The sequence below is a fragment of the Erpetoichthys calabaricus genome, chromosome 3 (genome assembly GCF_900747795.2).
Source record: "Erpetoichthys calabaricus chromosome 3, fErpCal1.3, whole genome shotgun sequence".
In the NCBI taxonomy this organism is placed as follows: Eukaryota; Metazoa; Chordata; class Cladistia; order Polypteriformes; family Polypteridae; genus Erpetoichthys; species Erpetoichthys calabaricus.
The window spans coordinates 256,467,688-256,493,109 of record NC_041396.2 but is presented as its reverse complement, the minus strand read 5'-3'; the positions used below and the strand labels follow the sequence as shown (position 1 = coordinate 256,493,109).

General features: G+C 38.6%; 1 protein-coding gene across 1 annotated transcript in view; it reads right to left on the bottom strand.

Annotated features, from left to right (window-relative positions):
* Positions 1 to 1,987: 1,987 nt before the first annotated feature.
* The window catches only part of LOC114648826 (homeodomain-interacting protein kinase 1-like), an 81,269-nt gene continuing 57,834 nt past the window's right edge, over positions 1,988 to 25,422 (bottom strand). The window contains 6 exon segments of the mRNA XM_028798094.2: positions 1,988 to 6,268; positions 9,642 to 9,778; positions 11,304 to 11,494; positions 11,928 to 12,113; positions 22,907 to 23,086; positions 23,507 to 23,679. Of these exon segments, the coding sequence (XP_028653927.2) occupies positions 5,798 to 6,268; positions 9,642 to 9,778; positions 11,304 to 11,494; positions 11,928 to 12,113; positions 22,907 to 23,086; positions 23,507 to 23,679 (1,338 nt within the window). The 3' untranslated portion in view covers positions 1,988 to 5,797.

The window sequence follows — 25,422 nt, the reverse complement described above, 5'->3', positions numbered from 1 at the left end:
CAGGTCTCACAGATATTCTATGGGGTTTAAGTGTGGGCTTTGGATGGGCCAACTGAAGACAGTCAAGGACTTGTGCCAAAGTTACTTGAGCTTTATCTTGGCTCTGTGGGTTTGGTCATTTTCATGCTGATAAATGAAGCAGTCATTCTAGTTTCAACTTGTGTACACTTTGAGGTAGGTTTTCTCAAGGACCTCTTCGTATTTCGCTGCATTGATTCTTTCTTCAATTCTGACCAGCCTCTATATTCCTGCTGCTGAAAAGTATCCCCACAGTATAATGCTGCCACCTCCCTGCATCACTGTAGGGATAGTATCAGGCAGGTGATGAGCATTGGCTGGTCATCGCCAGACATAGTGCTTTGTGCTCAGCCGAAACAGTTGCAAGTTTTGCCTAATCAGACCAAAGAATCTTTTTTCTTCATGCTGTCAGAAAAATGTTGTTTGACAAACTCAAGCAGGCTGTCATATATCTTTAACTCGAGAATGGCTTCCATCTAGCCAATCTACCATGAACGCATAATTGATAAAGAGTGCTGCTGAGATGGCCATCATTCTGACAGGTTCTCCCATCTCAGCAAAGGACCTCTGAAGCTCTCTTAGATTGACCATTGGCTTCTCAGCTGCTTTTAAGACTAAGGCCCTTCTTGTCCTGTTACTCAGTTTGGTCAGATGGCTAACTCTGGGAAGAGTCCTGGTGGTTCCAAAGTTCTTCTGTTTCACAATTACTGAGGTCACTGGGAACACAACATTTTCAAAATGCTTTTATACCCCTGTTCTGATCTATGCCTTGCCATAATTTGACTGTGAAGGTCTACAGAGAGTTCCTTAACAACCTCCAGTCAATTCAGTCTGACAGTGGTGGACCCCAATCAGGTTCTGGACACATCCTGAAGATCATCAAAGCAAACAGGGTGCACCAGAGGGCAATTTAAAGTGCCACAGCAAAGGGTCTAAATACCAGTGACGTTCAAAAAGTTTCCACACTTTTATATTTTCGTAGGAAATGGTGAAGGTGGAAGGAGTAGTAATTGGGCATTAAAAAGTTGGTACAACACTGGGAAAATTGCACCACAAAAGAAGGTGACTATGTAGAAAAGTGATGCAATTTGTTTTTGAAATTCTTAATGAACAGAGTTAAAAAAAAGTGCAGAAACTTTTTGAATGTCCCTCATACATATATGAAGGAGTTATTTCAGTTTTTGAATAAATATGGGAGAAGTCTTTCTGAAAACATTATCTTACTTTATCATTATGGGTAATTGATTGCTGATTGGTGGGCAAAAACAACAAATTTATCTATTTTAAATTAAATCTACAACATGAACAGCACTTATGTTGGAAGCCAGGATTGGAATTGTTACACAAAGGGTCATTAAAGTTTGCAGCTGAAGAGAAACTGACAACTTTTAAAAGCATCTGAATCAAATATTTGACATTGGCATCCACAGGCTTAAAGACTGAATGGTCTGCTGTCATTTATAACATTTTTTCAGTTCAAATAATAATAATATTTAACCAAGTATAAAGCTGCTTTGCAGTATTCTCAATTCCAGGAAATAAGTACTTGGGTCACTTACCTGTATACTACAGTAAGCCATCCATTTTCAAAATATACTAAACTGGGACAAGAGTACAAGACAGACAGGAATGTTTCTTGAACAGAATACTTGGTGCACTACAAATTGACAATACTGTTAGCTGCTGCTTTGCGTCAAGTGCTGCTGGGAAAGAACCCACCTTCCGACAACTCCAAATTGGACTTTGAGTGGGTTTGAGAATGGACAGAAAGCTGTTCTGCAAAAATCAGGATTTTGATATTTCAGAAATTCTGCTTAACATCTGTATAAGTTGAGTGTAATAAAATCGGCTGTGGAGTATAAAAATGGTCTTACCTTATAAAATCCCACATTTACAGATGGTAATTAGGCTCTCAGTCTATGCACAGAGATGTTTCCTGACAGCATTGAAGACACATGGGCTAACTAGATACCAGTAATTTCTTTATTTGAAACTTGATGACAATTCTTCCAAATTTCTAAGATCCAAGTACAAAACAGATAATACACACTACTTTGTAAAACCAAAGACTTAAAATAAAATGAGAAAAAAGGAGCATTTCCAAACAAACCCCATTTTTAACATAGTTAGTATTTTGTTAAATTACTATATATATTTGTGTAAAATTTTACAATCACCCCAAGATACAGCTGTGAAGCTAAAATAAAAAATAAAGCTGCCTACGTTTAAAAAAGGTCACATACAAACAAATAGGAAAGTTTATTATTACATTAGTGTAGAAAAAATATTAAAGAAATCATACATTCATGGGACTTCACATACACACACTGAAGAATGCAATGGGAAGAAAAGCAGGAAAACAGGTCCCAAGAGATGCTGTGCAATTCAAAGCTTCATGTTACTAAAAGCCAAGTATGAACAGAATCAAATCACAGGAATTGTGATGAACATTTCAGTCACACCATCAGAAATCACAATCTACCCTTACATTGACTTTGCTAGCAACTGAGAACCAGAGGGGTTGGAAATAAGACTGCCTCTCATATGTCCAGATGTGAACATGCACCATGGGAGCAGCACCATGGCTTCTCGCAAGAGGCCTGGTTTATCTGTTGAGGCTGTGAAAACAAAGGCCTTCTACAGTCTGGCTGCTTTAGTAAATGTAAGCTTTCTCTTTAATTGACAAAAATGAAACAAGACACAACCTCACATAGACATAAAACAAGGCAATATGATATCAAATCTCTACATCAGGTGACATGCATTCCTCCTTTTTCTAGAAGTAAATCAATTACATAAAGTGTGAAATTTCATCAGGGAGAAGTATTGCTGTCCTTTATTTTCAATTGTCATTTTAATCAACCCAGGCGACTGAAAAAATAAAAATCACAATTTAACATCAATGTGTATGTGAAAACATATAACTATTGTGTAATATCTAAGATACGTAAATCACCAGATTAAAAACAAAATTCCTCTCAGAAACACACAAATTTGAAGGACATTCCATGAATTTTAAAAGTTACAGAAAAATTAATAAAAGCTTTTTTTTTTTCAAGTTGTTTTATAACATAGCAGACTATATATAAAACACATAGTAAAATGAAAAATGATTATAATACAAGGAGCAGTGCGATTCACCCACAGCTCTTCTTTACCTAGACAAGTTTGGGAAGAAATGTCCAGTCTCTACACAAGAATGACGCTTTGTAAGGCACTATGGGAAAAATCTGGCCCTAGGATGGTAGAACACCCTATTTGCTTTTCTTTGTTATGGGGAACTGCACGCTACTCCCATGTCTTTAGTCTGATGGACGGATGTGCAAATCTGCTTTAAGGTTACCTTTCCCAACTGCCTCTCTTCTAGAAACCCAAACATATCTGGAAGGACACTCTGAATTATCCATCAATTCATGGCAAATGACCGAGTGGCAACCACAACTACACTGTTTGCTACAAAAGCAGACACAGCATGTTGCCCAGTTTTGGGGAATCAAAGCTGTAAGCTTGATGTGATTTGCTTCAAAGTCAACCTCAGCTGCTGGTGTTTAGTTACAAAATAAATTTAACATGCAGTAAGTGAAATAAAGGGAACCAATGTCCCGTCCTCCAGGTTATGTTCCCACTTGCCCATAACAACCCAACAAAAATTTACGTAAAAAGGCAGTCAAGATGAGTCTGTCAAGTCACAACAACACAAAAAAGCAATAAATTCTTTTGAGTTTGAAACAAGAACTGAAATTAGCTGCCAGCTGATGGCTTTCCATCTGTGAATGGTTTGCACCTCCAAGCCTGATTTTATTCTACAGGCTGGCAATAAGGAGCATGTAAATAATTTTTCACTTGGGATGAACAGGCTACACAAAAATGTGATAACAGTGAGGGTTTCATTGTGTACAGCCGGGAAGTTGTTGGTTCCAAATTTGATCTCATTCTTCAATAATTATAAAATAAATAATTAATATAAATGTTCCAAATGACTGCGGTGGGTTGGCACCCTGCCCGGGATTGGTTCCTGCCTTGTGCCCTGTGTTGGCTGGGATTGGCTCCAGCAGACCCCCGTGACCCTGTGTTCGGATTCAGCGGGTTGGAAAATGGATGGATGGATGTTCCAAATGATCCAATAAAGTGGGTTTTGAAATGCAAATAACAGAGCCATTAATCATTTCTGTTTGAGTGTATGAAATCTAAACTATTTATAGCATTAATGCATTGTTTCTTAGAACAAATTCTCTCTCTGCTGGCCTCACTTTTGAGCTCTATTTCTGTGGACTCCTCCATCATCTGTGCTGGCACCATGACATGTAAACTTCACTTACATATTGGATTACGCTGTTATAGGATTTAATTGGTCAGCTGAAAAATGAACAGAAATGATCATAAAAAGTAAAGCTTGAATCCTTAAGCCAGAATTTGAGAATAAAGCTTAATGCAGAATAAGCCATTTTATTCAAACGCTGGTGTACCTTCCTGAATTAAAAGAAAAAAAAAAGGGATTCAAATGATAATACAAAAGACTAATCAGGGATTTAAAGAGGAAACAGCAAGCAGCTGTAGATTTAGCATTTGGTGAATTGATATTTATGGGCACGCTGCGAAAAAACGGACTTGATATTAAGAGTATACTTTATGACCCCTGTACTTAGGGTTGGCACCAGTGATAGTTAATCCCTAAAACAGGACAAAGCAAGTAAAAAGGTTCTAATCAACAGCACCTCTCATGCCTCAGTATTAAACACCTACTAGACCTTAGATACCAAATAACACAAATGACACTTCCTTTGGTTGCTAATTTATACAGAGTAAGTAAGAAGTTTTAAATTGTATTTGTAAGACAATACAGAGACAAACCCTTTGTTACTTCTTAAAATGGGATTAGCTTGCTTTTCACTTAGATGGATGCACTCTTTCTTCACATTTCAGCTTTCCTCACTTGACATATAGTGGGTCATTTATCTCCTACTACACTCCCAAAGCACTTGACCACCCTTCACCCAAGCAGGTATTGTTTTTTTTAAATGTTTATTTTAAAGCTGAATATAATCATTAGAAGTAGATGATCACACAGACACTTGTACTGAAATAAATTAATGGCTCATCCTCCTACCTATACGAGGGGGTTGATAAGGCTGAGCTGCCTTTCGTAGCTATAAATTCAACAGACCAAGTGCAGTTCCCCATGGTTTGTGTGGTAATAATAAAAATAAATGAAGTAAATACAAGCAGGCCTCAGTGTCAAGGATGGGCTTTTTCACAGCTACCCTTCATCAATATCATTTTTTGCTTCTATTGAGGTAAACATTATATAAAAAAGCATGCCTTCCCAATTGACCATTCCCCAATCCCCCCAACCCCACCTTATCAGCACGTTGCAAAACAAAAGCTTTTGAACTAGTTAGTTAGTTATATGATGACGAATGATCGTGAACAGCATTAGCAAAACAGTGGAATCACTCCAATAGTCACTGGGATAAGAAAGAAGGAATGATTTCTTTATTTTTTTTTGGCTTTCACCTAAAATTGTCTTCTAAAATTTTAAAAACATAGTAAAAAGAATAATAAAAAAAAACTAATTACTTTTAGCAAAAACAAACAAATAAAATCCTTAGGTAAAATTTTGATGTCCCACTGCCCACCTTTTCCATCCTTACCTATTCTGAGCAGGCCTTTTATAGATACCACCCCCATCCTCCCTACCACCTTAAGTAGCCCTTCTAATGTGGCTGGAACATAACAGTTCATTTGTGAGCAAAAGGGTATCTGTGAAGTGAGAGATGCATTATAAATACGGGAACTGATTGATTTTAGTGGGGCTGAGAGGGTAGCCACTGTATACAGCATTTGCATGTGATGTACTAATGTAAGACTGAGCAGGAAACTGGTGCTGGTACTGGGCAGTGGGCACGGCAGCAGTGGTAAGGAGGCTGTGCCCCACACTCACAGGCACCTGGTGTACCAACCCGGCCGGATGGGAGGTGAAACCTGTGGCAGTGGTATGGTGAGCAGAGCTCTGTGGAGCAGCAAGCAGTGGTGCTAATGTTGCAGAGGAGGGTGCGTATGTATACAGATGAGCTTGACTCCCCAGATGAGAGGCAGCACTGAAGTGTGGGATAGCAGCGTTACGAGGAGGTGTCTGCTGCAAGCAGTACTGAGCCTGGGATGTAGTCTGGGGAGCTATGGTGTATGTCTGCTGCCTACGTGAGGAGCCAGTGACACCACGCTCCTGAGCAGATGGTATGGAAGGCTGGACCTGTAACAGAAAAATAAATAAATCATTAGTAGTGCAAAATATATCAATAGAATTATCACACCTATTTGGAGGCACCATGACCAAATTAATGCTCTTGAAGTAGTGGGAATAAGAAATAATAATCTCACTTTGTGATTGCCTCAGTATAAATAAGAATCTAGCCTGTTACAAACTGCTTAAACAAAATCACAGTTAACACTGCTTTCATTTACTAAATTTATACAGCTTCATATATTTAAAAGACAGACCGATGAATAACTACTACTGGAAAATTAAGTTTTCTGTAAACAGCCCTGATGCTGCTATTCATTTAACAACATGTGACAAGAGGAATCGCTCAAGGTGGGTTTTGAGAAAAACTGACATCTACAGTTAGAAGCTGATACTGATAATTGTTGTTAAAAGTAATCTACAATGTGTTTATTAACTTTATCTACTAGATGGTAGCAAAGACCGTAAAATAAACAAAGTGCTAGCACACTTCAGTTATATGTTCCCCTCATAGCCAGGCATTAAATAGCAAGTTTTGCTTTCTAACTAAATACAATTTTCAAAACACCTACGAAATGAAAGGATATAAACCTATGTACTGTTTTTACTGAAGTCTGAACTAAAAGAAAGGAGGGGAAAAAAAACCTCATCAATGCAAGGTGTAATGCAAACAGTGCGACTTACCAAGTAATTTAACTGATTATTCTGAACTAGCCGACCTGCAGCGTAGTATACGCCGTATAATTATTTATTGATGGGTGAACACTTACTGAAAGACACAGTTGTCCAAATGGGGTGGGTTTGAGGATACGACTGTGAGTGAATGAAAAGATGGAACTCTGGAGAGAGCAACATACAATTGTCCGTGACTGAAAACTAGGTTTGGCAGATACAGGCATATCTTTTTGAAAGTTTGGCCCTGTGCCTTATTAGTTGTCATTGCAAAGGCTAATCTAACAGGAAATTGTCTGCGTGTAAAAGTAAAAGGCAAATTTGAATCTGATGGGGTCAGGGAAATCCGGGGAATAAGGACAGTTTGTGAGGTAGCAGCTCCAGTACATTACGGTGAATGCTGGTAACAGTCCGTCTTGTGCCATTACAGAGACTTCTTGCTGGCATGAGGTTTCTGAGAAGCATGACGACTGAACCAATTTTAATTTAGAGATTATGCGGAGGCATGCCAGTGGGAGTAAGACTGCTAAGAAATTCTTCAGGGAATGAATGACGTTCTCGGAAGTGAATGGTGATAGTAGCTGGAAGTATTTGGGACATCGCCACAATTTCTGCCTCGCCACCATAAACTCTGGAAGTATTCATGTAGTCAGCGTATTGTTGAGCAGACTGTATGACTATGCTTCCGTGACTAAGAACAACGGACAGCTCGTTGCTGAAGTTATCCCAATGTTGGCAAACAAAGGTTACAGCCATGTTGCGAAGTTTGAGAGCAACAGTTTTGTTAATGACATCTTTCCAGAAATATCTGACTGATAGAAAGAAACAGTTACCTGATGCAGGAATTCGTATAACATTGAAAGAAGAGTTGTTTCCATGAAATACATGTGAAGCGGTGGCCATGTTAGGAACATGAACAGTCAACGTGGCTCAGAGGTGCATGTGGACTGTAGCACAGACCAAAGAGACTCAGGGTGTGTTTGGTGAGTTGGGGGGTGGGCACACGAGCAGGCAGTGTGCATGCCTCGAGAGCGACGGTGGACGCGGGAGGAGGGTTACAGTTGGCGGGTGGGACTCTGTCATGCATACCCCATGGTCGGGCGACTTGGTCGATTATACAGTATGTATATAGATGGTACCATATGGTACAAAACTATCATGTATAGCGTTTACATATTTTCAGACATTCCTTGTTTTTATGTGTTGCACAAAGGGAATAATAAAAAACAAATTTGACATGTTTCACACAAAGCAAACTTTTCTGGAAAAATCCAGACTTGAAACTGAAAGTGTTAATTATTCCATGCTAGTGGCCAATCTTGAGCCCTGCGCACGAGCACACAGAGATTGCGTCTCTTGCTAAATATGGGATGCTCTACGGAATTTTAAGTTAGAGCAACTTGGACATGTTTTTCTAGTCTAGATGTACAAACTTGTGTGGTTTGGCAAAATCCCAGCCAGACTCCATTTGTGAAGAGCTATGAATATAGCAAGGAGCTCCTGTATTGCTGGCCAAGTAAAGCTGTGCAGCCAAGAAGCTGAAATTCTGTGGAAGACCACTCTGATTTTCATAACACATCTGCATAATGTGTGTGAGCACTAGTAGCTAGCCATAGTGTTACTCTTGACAGGGAAACCGATTTGTCAAAAAAAAAATTGATTTGTCAAACAAAACAGATGGAGCTTGCGATTATGTCAGTAGCTTCTCTTTGCTAGTTATATAATTGCCTTTCATTCATGTTTTTGAATTAGCATCATAGCTAAGCCACTTTCCTAGCTAGGGATGGCACTGTAGCTTTTTTCTTTTTCCCCATGAGCAAAAAAAAGAAAACAACATAAAGGCCAACTTCAATGGCTTTTTCAAATTTGGCATTTTCAACCAAAAACACTGAATATTTACAAAATTCATAAATATGGCACCGACCTTTATCTTGTGGAGAATATGGGGGATACTATCTTTCTGACAGTCACATAAAAATCTTCAGAGTTTTGAACCATACAGAAAACCAAATATATTTTTCCTGTAAAAGCCCACAGCACACCTACAACATTCTGATGCTGGTCTTCTTGCTCTTACTGTATAAAGACCTCAAGCAACTTCTATCTCTCCTACACTGTAGAATTTCTCTTCAAGTCTCCACTTGCAAAATGATTAGTCAAAATTTAACTAATAACTATTACTCTTCACTCACTATTGGTCTGCTTCCTGGGCCTACTTATTTCAGAGTTCAACATTTTATCTTGTACTCCGAGTATGACTCTGCTGTCCACTGATTCTTAGTTAAATCTATTCATTATATATTCAATTCTATTCAGTATATTTAGCTCATTGTAACTTTCATTGTATACTCTTGACTATTGTCTGAATTTCTTTAGGATTTATATTTAAATTCTCCTAGACTGTATCTTGTCATCTTGTGTTTATTTATATCTTACTCCTATACAAACTGTGAAGCACTGCACTGTCTTTCACTGCATATTGAAAGATATAATAAAAAAAATGAAGGACTAATTGGTATCTTGTCCAGCCAAGTTAAAAACGGTTGGTTTAAGGAAATGTGTACTCTTTCTGTCAGGAAAACACTGACTAATCCTACCTCCTGTAGCTGTAGACCAAACTTTTGCTTAGGACACAAACATTCATACATACTTGTATAACTTTTCTAACAATGATACTACTTTGTAAAACATGATAGAGATTCTAAAATACCTGACTGAGGTTCAATGGCTGCATCCCACTGGGTGCTGTGCGCTGGTGCCTGTAATTGTTTCCCACTCCAGAATTACCACTATGCTGAATGTTACTGCTTGAGGTATTCTTCCCTTTATAGACATTAGAAAGGTACCCTAAAATAAAAACAAAAACATCAGTAAAGAAGGGCAACCAACTGGCTTGTCTTGTTGCCTCACAATTTATAGTACAATAGGTTTCAATCCTGGCCTGGTTATTCTTTTTGTAGAGTAAAATAGACAAGATAGTCTTTCAGTGTTTGAATGGGTTTTCTTTGAGTGCTCCACTTTCCTCTTGTATCTGAAAGACATGCAGGTTAGGTTGTTAAGCAACCTTAAATTATTAGGATGGGTGCATCATGTGATGTAACGTGTTTGTTTAAAAGGTGTGCTCCTACAGTGTACTCACTGATACCAGGACAGGCTCCAGCCTGAGCTACCCTGAATTGGAAGAGGGAGTTCATATAAACAAAAAAAGGAGGAGTATACTTTAAACATAATAAGGTTTTTCCAAACCTTAACCCCTGAAAGACAGACACAAATACATAAACTGCATGTTGTCAGTGGTCATCAGTCCTATGGGAACAGGAAGAAAACAAATGAAAGTTTTAGGAGGTTCATTAATTAGAATGTAATGAGTGACAACAGTCAAGCATATTGAGATAAAGAGTTTGACTGTTGGTTTTCCACTTGCCAAAAGGCAATACACATCAGTGAACAAATAAACACTTGTGTGTATAAAAAAAAAAAAAAAGCACATTATTATTATTGTTAACTTCTTTGGCATATGCATCCAAAAATATTTAGTTTATAGAGTTTGATGGGCTTTGGCTATTAAAATAGCTTTCATTACATTTTTCTTTGGAAAACTGCATATCTGGCATCCTTACCTTCATCATGCATTATGTTAAACTGCCTGCTGCTAAACAAATGCATTCAATAATTGAAATTTCCTTTTCCAAAAACATTATTTTTCTAAATACTACAATACTTTGCACAGTTGCCCCATAGTTGCAGAATTCAAACACTGTTTGTGGGGTGTTTTTATCTATTTATTTTTGCTTTAGGTAATGAAACGTGAGCATGAGCAAATGTGTAAATTTTTTTCCAACTTTTGTTGTTTTAATTTGAAGTAGAAATCACTGATTAGTAACAATTCACCAATCACTTGAATTCATCCCTAATACTAACTAAAGAGGGAAAAGCTTTTTCCACCAATAAATACAAATGATGTATCCGATTGTTAATGGCACTATATTAAATATACATTTGCTGCCTTAGAAATATATAAACAGGATATTTAAAGACCTCAGCCATATTGTAACAGTAGATTAGGGTGCTGAACAGTTAATTTATATGAATTCAAATATTGTAATATAACAGTGTGTTTAAATATCTAATACTTACATATTGTATACATTGTATATTATTGGATACATGTTCAATGCCAGGTATACCTTTTTACTTATTTGTTTATTGTATTTTCCTCATCTATTCTGAGGAGACATACAAGTAAAATTTCATTGTACTTTGTATACATAACAATAAACCCAACTTAACTTGAAATGCAGATGACAGATCAAGCCATTTGCTATGTTTCCCAAAAATAAAAGCCCTATTTTCAGGGGTGCATTTTACCAACCTGACACAGAATCACCCAACTGGCTTTTAATTGATGGCACAATGATGGTTCGGGGTTTTGCAATTTGAGCAGATGCCTCAAAGAAATTTGGCAGATGTTCTGATGGGAAGGGACTACTAGAAGAATCGGAATCAGGTGAATCCTGGACAGTCACACAGCTGATGACATTAGTGCGCTGTTTCACTGCAGAGCTGTGAAGGTAAAAAAATGGAACAATTCAATAAAGACCAATTAGTCTTCAAAACTATTTAAGAGACTGAACAAAAAAACATTTGCTAATTAATAAAATTGTTGCTTCACAGCTTTGCATCAAACAAGGATATACATTATGATTTGCTAACACTAAGAAAATGGTAGTGGTTTTAATTATTTTTTCTCAAAAAAAAAAAAATGATTTCAAATATCTCTCTCATGTAACGTTTGAATAGTCTTGTCTCAGTATTTGCTTCACAATCTTTTCCAAATACAAGACAAACTTAGCATAGACCTTAGCTGCAAAAGCAAATCCCAGGAAAACAGCAGCCATCTTTTCTTTGTTTTTTATATATTCAAAGCAGACAACAACTTTTTTTGTAATACATGTCATTAAAAGCTCTTTCAAGTTCAAGTTATGGTGACCAATACCTTGAAGGGTGGTATTTGCTCTCATCCTCATCTTCTGTATCACTTCTAATAGTGATAACACTAACAGCTGGGCTGGGTGTGTCTGGAATGACAATTGGCTGAGAAAGCATGCCATTATAAGGGGGTGTTGTAAAAACAGGGCTATGCTGCACCAGAGTTGGGACTGGTTCCAATAATGGCATTGTCCTGAAAAAGACAGATCCAAAATAAAAATGAACATCTCTGCTCCAAAGAAGTGTTTGTGAACATAAAAAGGCCATACCTTTACCAAGACCCAGAAAGTAATCATTCAAACAAGCCTTATTAACCATGGTTTCAAAAGAGACAATCAATTAATGGGAATAAAAAAAAACAAAACAAAACAAAACAAAAAACAAACAATATTTATGGGCATAGGTAATGTTACTGCTGTTAACAGTGTTGAATAAATAGTATAAATCAGTTCTTAATGATCTTCTAAATATTTACACAATACAGATTAACTGCCCTTTACCAGACATTACTGTATGCATATACATGCATTTTTTGTGTGTACTAGACATGAGCTAGTAGTTAAGGAATTGGACTGAACAACAGAAGTTCAATATCCACTACTGTACTAATATAAGAGTCTAAGATAGTAACACATCTTGGCTATAGAAATAGCAAAATACTGTAACTGTACTGCACCTGTATGACTTATAAATCAATTTGAAACTACAAAAAAGTCCAAATAAATGAGTAAATGTATACTGATAACTGTCAGATTGTGAGATAGATATAAATTGATAATACATTAATCACATTTTCCCTCCTCCAGTTTAATCAATGTGAGTGTATATGGCTGGGTCTTTGTGCATCATTTTATCAAAAATGGGAGATAAATTTACAGTAAAATGTACCTAAATATAACAGAGTATGCCAGTAAAATAAAAATGATGCAAACCTAACATTACTGTTTCAAAAATGAATCATGCAGATATTGTAAGTTTCATATATTGAGGAATTTGATGCAAATCTTATTAATCATATCATATAGCGGTTGTAGAATTATTGACTACCGTTTTTGGAGTGCATGGTTGTTCTTTTCTCAGTTCAACAACAGATTGTACCCCAGTTAGTTGAAACTAAAGTTTAGCAACCTAAACCACAAGCAATAACATACTGTAGCAGAAGAGAATTACAGTCACCAGCCAAGTCAGATTATTATTATACTAGTGAAAGCTTAGAAAAATAAAGGTATCAAAAGCTTGTCAGCTAATACAAAGTCATATTAGCTATATAATAATGAGTTACTTTATGAAAATGATTACTGACTGGGGATCAAAAGGCCCTTAAACAGAAAATCTCTCTTTATGCTGATGATATGGTGCTTTACCTCTCTGATCCACAATTATCCCTACCACTAGTATTAAACCTGCTTAGAGAATTTCTTAACTCTGGTTTCAAATTTAACTTGAACACAAGCCAGCTGTTTCCAGGGAATTCTCAGGCACACTAGACAAGACCAGGCAACTTTTGCTGAACTGTTTAAATAATTATGGATAATAATCATAAGGAAAATTAAAGATCTCTTTAAGCACAATTTTGGTAGTACAATGGAAACAAAGATGTTAATGAAGGATACTCACTTCAGTAGAGAGAATTAAAATTCATACAATTTTTTCAAAGCACCCTATATGCATCAACAACTTAGACTCAACTGTAAAATTTACATGGAATTCAAAACAACCACACAACAAAAAGGAGACTACAGAGATCCAAAGTAGAAGGTTGCAGAGCACTACCTAACTATCAGCTCGTAAAATAAAATATTGAAAACAGGAAGTAGTACACACATTTACACCCACCTTGAAAACATGTTATAAATCTTCTCTGTACACTCTGCTCTAGTCTACACGAACTACTGTCAATTTATGAATAATCCTGTGGTCCATCACTGCTCTAGTCTACATGAACTACTGTCAATTTATGAATAATCCTGTGGTCCATCATTTATTAATAATATGGATGCAGGACACATATTTTGAAGAAGAGAAGCTCTAATCTGTTACCTCTATACTTGATAATCACCTATTTCAACCTTCCATAACCTATGCAGTCTATTGAAGATACCCATGATTGCAACATTTTGAGATTTCTATATTGATAACTAGGGGGCTTTGTTCACCAACCCCCCGGCCTGCGCTATGCGCCAGCCATTTTGTGTCTCAGCCGCTCACGTATGTGGATTTCCCTTTCACCAAACAACAAATATTTTAATTTTCACAGATAGGCCTCTTCATTGGGAAGAAACACTACTTTTCCCTGATGGCAACACGAATTAGATGATCTACAACAGGGGTCCCCTCGGCAATGAAGACTCACTCAGTGAAGTGCTACAGCAAAATGGCTGCCCCGTTCACTGAGGACACTTTTCAGTTTCACTTTGCAGCTGCGCAGAGTGAGGAGAGAGACCGAGGTGAGAGAGTATTACAACAAAGTATTTTTATGGTCCCGACAGTTTCCCCATATGACACGAGTCTATAGAAACCTCGTTACTACGAAGTACATTCAGCAGATACTTTCATTACAATGAAGTGACTTTGAAATGCTTGAATGAATCATCCACAGAGCAGTTAGTTCTGTGGTCACAGCTCAGTTGTGCACTACGATCCCCAAACAGAAACATTGTAAAAAAATTTTCTTTCTTCTGTTTTTTTGCTGTTTTTGTTTTCTGTGGTTTTCAGTGATACCTTTTGCTTATTGTTCATCAACATTTGAAAAACATCCATTGGAATATTGTCACCCTCCTATAGAAACGGCAATCATGAAAAAACGATAACAGTGTTAATGTTTGTGATGTGTAATCTGTTGGAATGACAAATGTAACACATATGTCTTTGTTATATGCAAAAAAAGAAGAAAAATCTCAGGTTGCAAATGTATGCTTACTGCTGCATTTGAAGACAGTTTTTATGTGGTTCTGTGATGCATGTTCAAGAAACATTTCTATTAATGTGGCACTCATTCAAGAAAATGTGAGGTTTCCAAACTCTCTTGGGACCTCCATAAACGGGACAACACGCCAAAGAGCATCCTGAAGTGCAATCACCGCGCCTGTGGAAGATTGTTTATCTGTTGTTGGGGCAACAGCAGGCTCACAGCTCTGCTGCATCTCTCCGCCAAAGCAAACAGAAAAGATCTTAATGGATGACGTAAGGAACATTGTACTGCAGGGAACATGATTACTTGGCCACTAACCTAGTCACAACAATGCTTGACTGCTGTGTCTGTTTATTGGAGAGTGGCAGATCCCACTACAATAAATAACCGTGCTGTTCCTGTTTCAAGCTGGATAAAGTACTGAGACTCAGTCTCGTGTTTTGGGGTGTAAGACCAGGACTTATAGCGCAACCCCGATCTTTTAGGATTCGCTTCTGTGGCACTTCACTGCAGTGCTGTGAGGCTGCTGTTGCCCTGCCCTGGCAACGGACAAACATTCTTACGCAGACGCAGCAATCGCGCTTTAGGACGCACTTCAGCGTGACGTTCCCGTTGGGTGTGTGGGGGGTCCCCAAAAGAGTTCAGAAACCTTACAATATGAACAGGCATACAGGCACCTATTGGGCACCCCACCTTTACCCACTCTGCAGAATCAATATCCAGCCAGGCTGGAGGAGCCTGAGGAGGAAAATCTGAGGCAGTGGTGGAGCAGCAACACATGGGGGCAGAGGCAGAAGATACCCGTTGTTCAAGTTGGCAGATAAAGTGGCTGCATTCAAAGCCAAACTTGATTTATTGGGCCAACGAGTGAACACTGGGATTTTGGATATGTTTCAAACGTTAGCAGAGGTCGTAAAAGATACCAAGCCAGGGACTTCTTTCTCCCAGCTGGTGTATGATCACCTATCTCAGCTTTCAATAGAGTTTGACCATTACTCCCAACCACAAAAGACCCCCGAATTGGGAAGGAATGGATCCGTGACCAATTTGTGAATAAGCCAGGGGAATCAACTTTGTCTGTGCTTGAAGATGATCAACTGCTTGAGGTTGCAAATGACGGTGGCCTTAAAAGTATGTTTGAGACAACTTCAAATCTCCATATGTTTTGGATTAAAGTCAAGGCGGAATATCCTGAGGTTGCCACAAAAGCACTGAAAAGTCTGCTTCCATTTCCAACATCCTATCTTTGTGAGGCAGCGTATTCTGCAGTGACAGCCACCAAAACGAGATTACGGAGTAGACTGAACATAAGCAACACACTTCGTGTGTCACTGTCTTCCATCGTCCCCAGATGGGATCGTCTCGTTGCAGGAAAACAAGCTCAGGGCTCCCACTGATTCTGCATTATGGTAAGTTGTATAAATTCTATTACAATATTATAACATAATAATAATTCAAATGTAATATAAGTTGCGTATAAAACAGCCCCTACGAACCCACCCCGAATCCACCAAACATCTACCCCTGGACACTAAGGAGGGAGAAAAGGACCTGTACCAATTGGCTAGATAGAGGGACCAAGCTGGGAAAGATGTGCAGCAGGTTAGGGTGATGAAGGATAAAGACGGAAACTTACTCACAAGCAAGTAGAGTGTGTTGAGTAGATGGAAAGAGTACTTTGAGAGGCTGATGAATGAAGAAAACAAGAGAGAGAGAGAGAAGAGGTTGGATGATGTGGAGATAGTGAATCAGGAAGTGCAACGGATTAGCAAGGAGGAGCTATGAAGAGGATGAAAAACGGAAAGGCCGTTGGTCCAGATGACATACCTATGGAAGAATGGAGGTGTTTAGGAGAGATGGCAGTGGAGTTTTTAACCTGATTGTTTAATGGAATCTTGGAAAGTGAAAGGATGCCTGAGGAGTGGAGAAGAAATGTACTGGTGCCGATATTTAAGAATAAGGGGGATATGCAGGACTGCAGTAACTAGAGGGGTATAAAATTGATGACCCACAGCATGAAGTTATGGGAAAGAGTAGTGGAAGCTAGATTAAGAAGTGAGGTGATGATTAGTGAGTAGCAGTATGGTTTCATGCCAACAAAGAGCACCACAGATGCAATGTTTGCTCTGAGGATGTTGATGGAGAAGTATAGAGAAGGCCAGAAGGAGTTGCATTGCGTCTTTGTGGACTTGGAGAAAGCATATGACAGGGTGCCATGAGAGGAGTTGTGGTATTGTATGAGGAAGTCAGGAGTGGCAGAGAAGTATGTAAGAGTTGTACAGGATATGTACGAGAGAAGTGTGACAGTGGTGAGGTCTGCGGTAGAAGAGATGGATGCATTCAAGGTGGAGGTGGGATTACATCAGGGATTGGCTCTGAGCCCTTTCTTATTTGCAATGGTGATGGACAGGTTGACAGACGAGATTAGACAGGAGTCCCCGTGGACTATGATGTTTGCCGATGACACTGTGATCTGTAGCAATAGTAGGGAGCAGGTTGAGGAGACCCTGGAGAGGTGGAGATATGCTCTAGAGAGGAGAGGAATGAAGCTCAGTAGGAACAAGACAGAATACATGTGTGTAAATGAGAGGGAAGTCAGTGGAATGGTGAGGATGCAGGGAGTAGAGTTGGCGAAGGTGGATAAGTTTAAATACTTGGGATCAACAGTACAGAGTAATGGGGATTGTGGAAGAGAGGTGAAAAAGAGTGCAGTTAGGGTGGAATGGGTGGAGAAGAGTGTCAGGAGTAATTTGTGACAGACAGGTATCAGCAAGAGTGAAAGGGAAGGTCTACAGGACGGTAGTGAGACCAGCTATGTTATATGGGTTGGAGACGATGGCACTGACCAGAAAGCAGGAGACAGAGCTGGAAGTAGCAGAGTTAAAGATACTAAGATTTGCACTGGGTGTGACAAGGATGGATTGGATTAGTAATTAGTACATTAGAGGGTCAGCTCAAGTTGGACGGTTGGGAGACAAAGTCAGAGAGGCGAGATTGCATTGGTTTGGATATGTGCAGAGGAGAGAGGCTGGGTATATTGGGAGAAGGATGGTAACGATAGAGCTGCCAGGCAAGAGAAAAACAGGTAGGCCTAAGAGAAGGTTTATGGATGTGGTGAGAGAGGACATGCAAGTGATGGGTATAACAGAACAAGATGCAGAGGACAGAAAGATATGGAAGAAGATGATCCGCTGTGGCAACCCCTAACGGGAGCAGCCAAAAGAAGATGATAATCTCTAAACTGCTCTGCATGTGTATTGCGCCACAATATTTTTGAACCTCTTTACTACGTTCTACTTTGTCTTCTACTCTTTGTCTTTTCTTCTTGTACTGTTTGTCTTTTATTTCCGCCCCCACTTGGACCTGTTAGGTTTTCAATTCATCTCTTGGCACAAAGTCTCGTCTTGCAGGATGTGAAATTATCTCTCTGAAAATATCTTGTCTCAAGATTTTTTTTTTTTTATATAATAGAGATATACTTGCATCCTTTTAACAATTAAGTACAAAATTTTATCTTCCAGCTACATACTTTTTAAATACAAATTAGAAACTTTATTAAAAGGAACTCACTCAATTTTCTGCACTTCCCACAGTTTCATCTCAGCGATAATACTGGGTGGTGTGAATGAAGATTCAAACAGCATTTCCAGAATGTATAAAAGATTTCTCAAGGAATTTACCCCTTGTTGATTTCAGGGTACAACGGGAAAGAGATCTTTCAAACAAAATCTCAGAAAAGGAAGAGAAATTAGCTATTCATAAAATATATTCCACTTCAATTTGCACCAGGCACACCATAATCCAGCTATAACCTTTAATCATCTAAATACAGTATATCTCATATAAAATAAATAAGCCACTCCAGAAAAAAAGAAGTCTGCACCCCCATGCACCTTTCTGATCTTTGTGTACAAAAGACATGATCAGTACCCATCTATATTTAACAAATGTCGAGGTACACAAGTGTTTCACAAATGGAATTAAGGAATATGCTAAATGTTGTACCGTAATGACCTGTCATATTTTTAGCAACTTAAACATCCTACAGCTATCTATATAATAAAAGCCCAGTGCGGCGTCCGTGTTCCTTTTGGCTGTATAGCCGCCCCCGTAGAAAAGCCCCAGTCCTTCCCCTCTCAGAATTCCTGCTTACCCCTCTCCATTCTTTCCCCTTTGTGCACGTGAGTATTTCGAGCCCTGCGTCTGAGTCGGATGGTTCCCCTGGTCACCAATTTGTGTGTTTCAAGCCGCGATTTTCTATTTTCTCCCTTCCGGCCCACTATGCCTTTCCATCTTCAGATACCCATGTGCACTTGTACGGAGGAGACCTTACGGAACAATGCCGAAACGAAAGGCAACTGAACCTGCTGCTGTGAGAGAGGACACATTACAGCGTGATCACGAAGCAAAGAGGCAAAGGCGTGCCAGTCGCTCGCAAGAAATGGACACTCAGCATTCACACAGATTAGCTCAACGACGCGTCTCTGCCGCACAACGAAAGGCAACTGAAACCCCTACAGAAAGAGAAGACAGATTACGCCGTGATCGCGAAAGAAAGAGGCAAAAGCGTGCCAATGAGACACCCGACGACAGGTCCTTATGATTGCAAAACAACCGTAATAGACAAACACCTACAGAGAGAGAGGACACATTACGCCGTGATCGCGAAAGAAAGAGGCAAAAGCGTGCCAATGAGACACCCGACGAGAGGTCCTTACAATTGCAAAACAACTGTAATAGACAAACCCCAACAGAGAGAGAGGACACATTACGCATGACCACTTACTTGAAGCAAACATAATCACTGGTAAACACTGTGGTCAACACGTCTTCATCCCCAGGATAGGTCTCGATACTATGGATGACTCTGACCTGCCTTTTGACATGCACAGAAAGCAATTCCCACTCCGATTGGCATACGCTATTACAATAAATAAGGCGCAGGGTCAAACACTAGATCTTGTAGGTATATTCCTACCTGAGCCTGTCTTCACACATGGCCAGCTCTATGTCACCTTCTCCAGAGGAAAACGTTTTCCAAAAGTGAAAGTCAAAATATTGCCTTGCAAAAGTCAAGGGAAATTACTAGAAGATACTAATAAATACTTCACACAGAACGTTGTTTACCAAGAACTACTCGACTCTGTCCACTCGAATGCCACGGGATTGTGTGACTCCACAGACATTACTATGTGCAATGAAGGTGACGGATGCGATGACACAGTGCTGCATGTCACTGACGAAGTTAATGAAGACCACTCAAATGACCTACATCGCTTTGCTCTTCAGAATGAAGTACCACTACATGCCCCCTCGACAAGCACAGGACGTCCTCAACGGTATGATCTTCCTCTTCCTTACAATCATTTACACAACGTATACGATTCTGATTAGTCTGCGTCCCACACTTCGTGAATCATGGGTTTTGTTTTGAAATTTTGTTTCCCATGCAAAAATCAAATGTGGTGTGATGAAGAACCCAGTTCACGACTGGCAGCCGCGTTTAAACAGGGAGTCCTTCAACTGTGGTCATCCAACGCGCAGTGTAGTGCGCGCCAAGTCGCTAGTATAAAAAATAATGTACAAGAAAAATTTTAAACAGAAGCAGCGTAGGTTATATGTATAGACGCAAACATAATTATATTAAAAAAAATTTTGGGTCGAGATGTGATCATCATGTAGAGACACTTTGAAGTCCCTTCTTGAACGTCACGTCTTACTTACAAACAATTTCTTGGAGACACTTTAACGTCCCACGAGACAAGGTAGTGAGACAAAAAGACAGCTGCTGTAAACATTTTTAAAATGCTCGATGCGCAGCACGACATGCAGATCATGCAGCTCGGTAGCAGCTAGCAGCAAGCCAGCAGCTGATCCGTCTTTAGTGTGCGGCAGAAACACAAAGTGGCTAGTGTGAAGCGTGCCCCCGGGGGTGGGGGTTGGCAAAGCAAGTAGGGGGCACAGTATACGTATGTATGAATGAATGAATATATATATATATATATATATATATATATACACACACACACACAGTGGAACCTCAGTTCACGAACGCCTCGGTACACGTACAACTCGGTTTACGACCAAAAAGTTCGCCAAACTTTTGCCTCGGTTCACGACCACACACTCGGTATACGAACAAGCCAGTTTCCCTTTCGGTTTGTGCGCGCTGATGATTTCCGCACGTGTTGCATTGTTCTCGGTCAGACGTGAACTGCTGCAATGTAAGACAGAGAGAGAGAGCAGGCAGGCTCGTGTGCTGATGAGAGAGAGAGAGCAAGCAGGCTCGTGTGCTGATGAGAGAGAGAGAGCGTGTGCAGCTGAGAGCGAGCCTGTACGTGCTGCTGAGCAGGGAGCCTGGGTGTTTGTCAGTGTTATTCAATGTTTTTACATTAGTTTACTATTACACTGTGCATTCTATGGTGTAATTAACTATATTTGTGCTTAAAAATATTTTAAAAAATATATTTACATACAGTTTGAACGGTGTGGAACGGATTAATTGTATTTACATACAATCCTATGGGGGAAATTGCTTCGGTTCACGACCAATTCGGTTTACTACCAGAGGTTTGGAACGAATTATGGTTGTGAACCGAGGTTCCACTGTATATATATATATAGTCACACACGTGGGTTTAGGAGACAGCTAAAGGGCCTGGGGAACTGTAATACTACACCAGACGAGGGGGTGGTAGAGTGTGCTGACTGTCTGTTTCTTGCAGACCATTCCCGGGAAATCTCACCAGGTTCCAGCACCTCTGATGACGTGACTTCCGGCTCCAGTGTGTACCTAATACAGTTATAATCTGCAGGCCAATGCTCTATCACTTTTACTTATTACATATTACTCTTTCATTTGAACAAGATGACGCTTAAATTGCTATTTCTTTGACAAAAATGGAACAGGAAATGTAAGCGGGCCTAAACAACATTTTTTATTCCAAAAGAACAGACACTAAATGATCAATTGCCAACCCTGACCAACATGCTCAGTCAATGATAAGCTATAGGCTTTGACTGTTTTGATTGTGAATTAACCAGATAAAGACATGGAGTTCCTTTAAAATAAGAATGCCCCTAAAATACCATTAGTATTTATTATAGTATAAGTATCCTTAAGTTTTATGGAAACAAAGCAACCAAAAAAAGAGAATGAAGTAAAGATTCAGTTTCAGAAGTGAACCTTAGCTCCAGACATCAGTAATGTGGAAGAGAGCTTTATCACATATTAGCTATGTGCTGCAGGGGAAGTCACATTTTGACCACATGGAGATGCACATGATAAAGCAAACAGTCTACCAATCAAGGAAAACTGAGAAATCATAAAGACAACATCATAAGCACAGTCCAACGTTTATGAGTGAATACAAGATAAATCCACGCCATTTAGACTTCTTCAACATCACCTGGTCAATAAATATAACTTCAGTACAGAATGCTAAGATATTGTTAACTGCTTTATTAGGGCTTTGAAAATGACAACACTTAAACAGTAAACTGCCAGCCACAAGCTTCTGCATGTTGCATTCTTAGAATTAACTGTTACAATGTAATATAGATCAGTGATAATTTTTGCTGAAAACAGTTATAGCTTATGAAGTTTTATAAACTGAATTTTAGTAAACACCAAAAGATTCTCTTTTTACAAGGTGCAATATGTCTGTGACATCATACAGAAGCCACTGAATCAGTGTTAGCATTAGGTGCAAAGCATGAGCCAAATTAGGATTAGAGTTAAGGAATTACTTGAGAAAACACAGACGGAGTTAGGGCTGAAAAGTAATATCACTCTGAACCCAAGAAAAGGCTTCTTAAATGATTTAAAAACTCCTGTTTCAGAGAAATCCAGAAAAGCTCTGAATTAACCCGGATGATCCCATTCATCAGCTGGAACAAAGAATTTAGAATTCTGAGATCAAAAGAATGAGAATGATTTTTCTTGATCGCTACTTTCAGTCACGCTATAATGAGATTTGTTATGCATAATCAAACAAATGATAATCAGTGTGCAAGGTTGTATGGAAGTTAGATATTTTGCTCTGCACTCAGCATTCCATTTGGTTCATTATTACCTGCCACGATCCTCTGCTTGACGGGCTTTGGTCCTCTTTCCAGTAATGCTGCCCTGTGGAGGCCTCACCACATGTGCAACACTCACATTGAGAGGCTGCGCTGCTGCAGCTAGTGTCACATGGCTTGTCAACAGTGATGGCTGCTGCATAACCCCAGGATACTGGCTACCATGGGAACTCCTACAATGAAGACAAGAAATGTTTAAACAAAAGAAATGAATCAGCATCTTCAATATACTGAAACCATTAAACTCAAAGAATTAATGTAAATTGGCATTTCTAAGGAAAAAAAACAGAAGAATGTACAAACATGAGAACCAAGTCTAGGTCTTTAGAAATATTCCACTTCATACCATTTTCAAATTTTAACCTTGTCTGTTATAGACAAAACAGTACATTATTCATACATCTGGTAAATAATTTGTTGGCTAATTTCTTCCACAAATGTACACAGAAGAGCATTTTGCCTTAACTTCTGGGGCATTCAAAATGCATATTTGGCAGAATTAATTAATAGTACAGGCGGTTAAGATTACAAAAAAAAGTGTTAATAAATATAACTTGAGAAGCAAGAAAGGATCATGCAACTAAAATCCTTACCTCCAGTCTGCCACCTGCTGCCCAGAGCTGATGGATTCAGAAAGAACTGCCCCTAGAGAGGAATCGGGAATCACTGCTGCGGCCTGCTGGACAGAGCTGTGTAGAGCCACACCTGGCAATTGCTGCCAAGTTGATGGTAGGAGTATCTGTTGGGTCCCTGCTGGCCAGGCCTGCTGTAAACCGTGACAAGGAGAAGTTTGAGAGTTTAAACCAATGAAAAATAGCACAATTCAATAATGGTCTGACACACTGGTATGGACAGCATCAAGGAGGGGATTAATTCATTCAACTTGAATAATGCCAATTGCCCACAATTTCAATGAAAGAATGAAGGTTCTCCCACTTTTTGAAAAACAAGTATTTGTTTCCTTTACTTCCAGAGTGCTTTTTTAAAAATATGGTTAGCAGAGTGAGAAAATAATAACAATAAATACATTAAAACTTTTAGGTATCCATTATAAGCAAGTACAAACAGTCTATGATATGAAACATATGTCCTTTTAAGATGATATAAAACTTTAAATGTTAGTAACTTTTTTCAAATGTCTTATTACCTTTACAATTTATTATTATTAATAGCATAATAAATAAAATTGTAGGCAGCTAACAGATAGTTTATAATGAATACCTAAAGTTTTGTAATTAAAACACAACAGAAATGTAGAAAGTAAATCACTGGCAGGATGGCACTACATAATCATCAATATACTAAGTCAACAGTTCCTGAGTTATTGCTAAAAGCCAATCTCAAGGTTTAAATCTATTTTGAGATTCTCATCTGGAAACTGGTGTCAGTTTCTTCTTTTAAAATTTTCAGGTTTCTCCTTGACAAATCTGTTCATTTTTATACAGATTATGGCCAAGTAAGATTTTCAATAATCACCGTTAACACTTTTCTACCTTCAGAGTATATTAAATGTTCTGTTTGATTCCCCTTGAGTTATAAAACGTTATCAAGTAATAAATCAGGTACAATAAAAAAAGACTCCACAAGTTTCCCTCATTTGAATTCTGTGATGATTTTCTGTGTCTGAAAGGGATGATTTTGTATCAAAACGGTAGCTGACTACTATAGGATTAACCTTCATTTAAATAAAACATCTGATCTAATAATTGTTACAGTATTAGGTTGGCAATGTGGAAAATAAGCTTTGTATTAAAGAAAACAAACAGAAAACTTTTGACTTCTTTTGCTTTCTGTCTGGCAGGCAGCTACAATGACATTAGTTAAAAATGTAACTGGTTAATTTATCATATTGTGAGCCTTGTTTTTGCTTAATTAATAATCTTTATTTATTTTACAGATGAGCTACACTACACTAAAATGGAATAACATATTGTTCACTTATGGATGGTAAATCCCTTACACTTCAATATTTAGCACCTGAGGTAAGCAAATAAAAGATGAGCAAAATCATAAGATAGAAGATGCTTTGGTTTCCTGTTACAAGGTAGATTTAGCTCAACACAACATTGTGAGCAGTAATAAAACTCCAACTCCGCTTAAGCAGACTTTGATGAGCATTTTTGGACAATGTTATGAATGGTTTCATTAGTTGTGGCACTGTACACTGTGTGTGTATGTATATATATATATATATATATATATATATGTGTGTGTGTGTGTTATTGATGTCTAAAGGGCAATACTTCATTACCAAGTCGATACCATAATTCTGAAGATGTAAAGGTACTAGCTTTTCTTTTTAAAACAGTATCGTTAGTAATAAGAGAGAGTCTCGTTATTACACTCGGGCATTACTGTAAGTGTATGAATTGCTTTGAAAAAATCCAACCACACATCAGAAAAACTAGAGTAAAAACCTCATATGAAAATAGCTCACAGGGCTGATGCTACAGCATCATATTAACAAATGTCAAAGAGAAACACAGCAGAAGTCATGTCTGCAAATGCT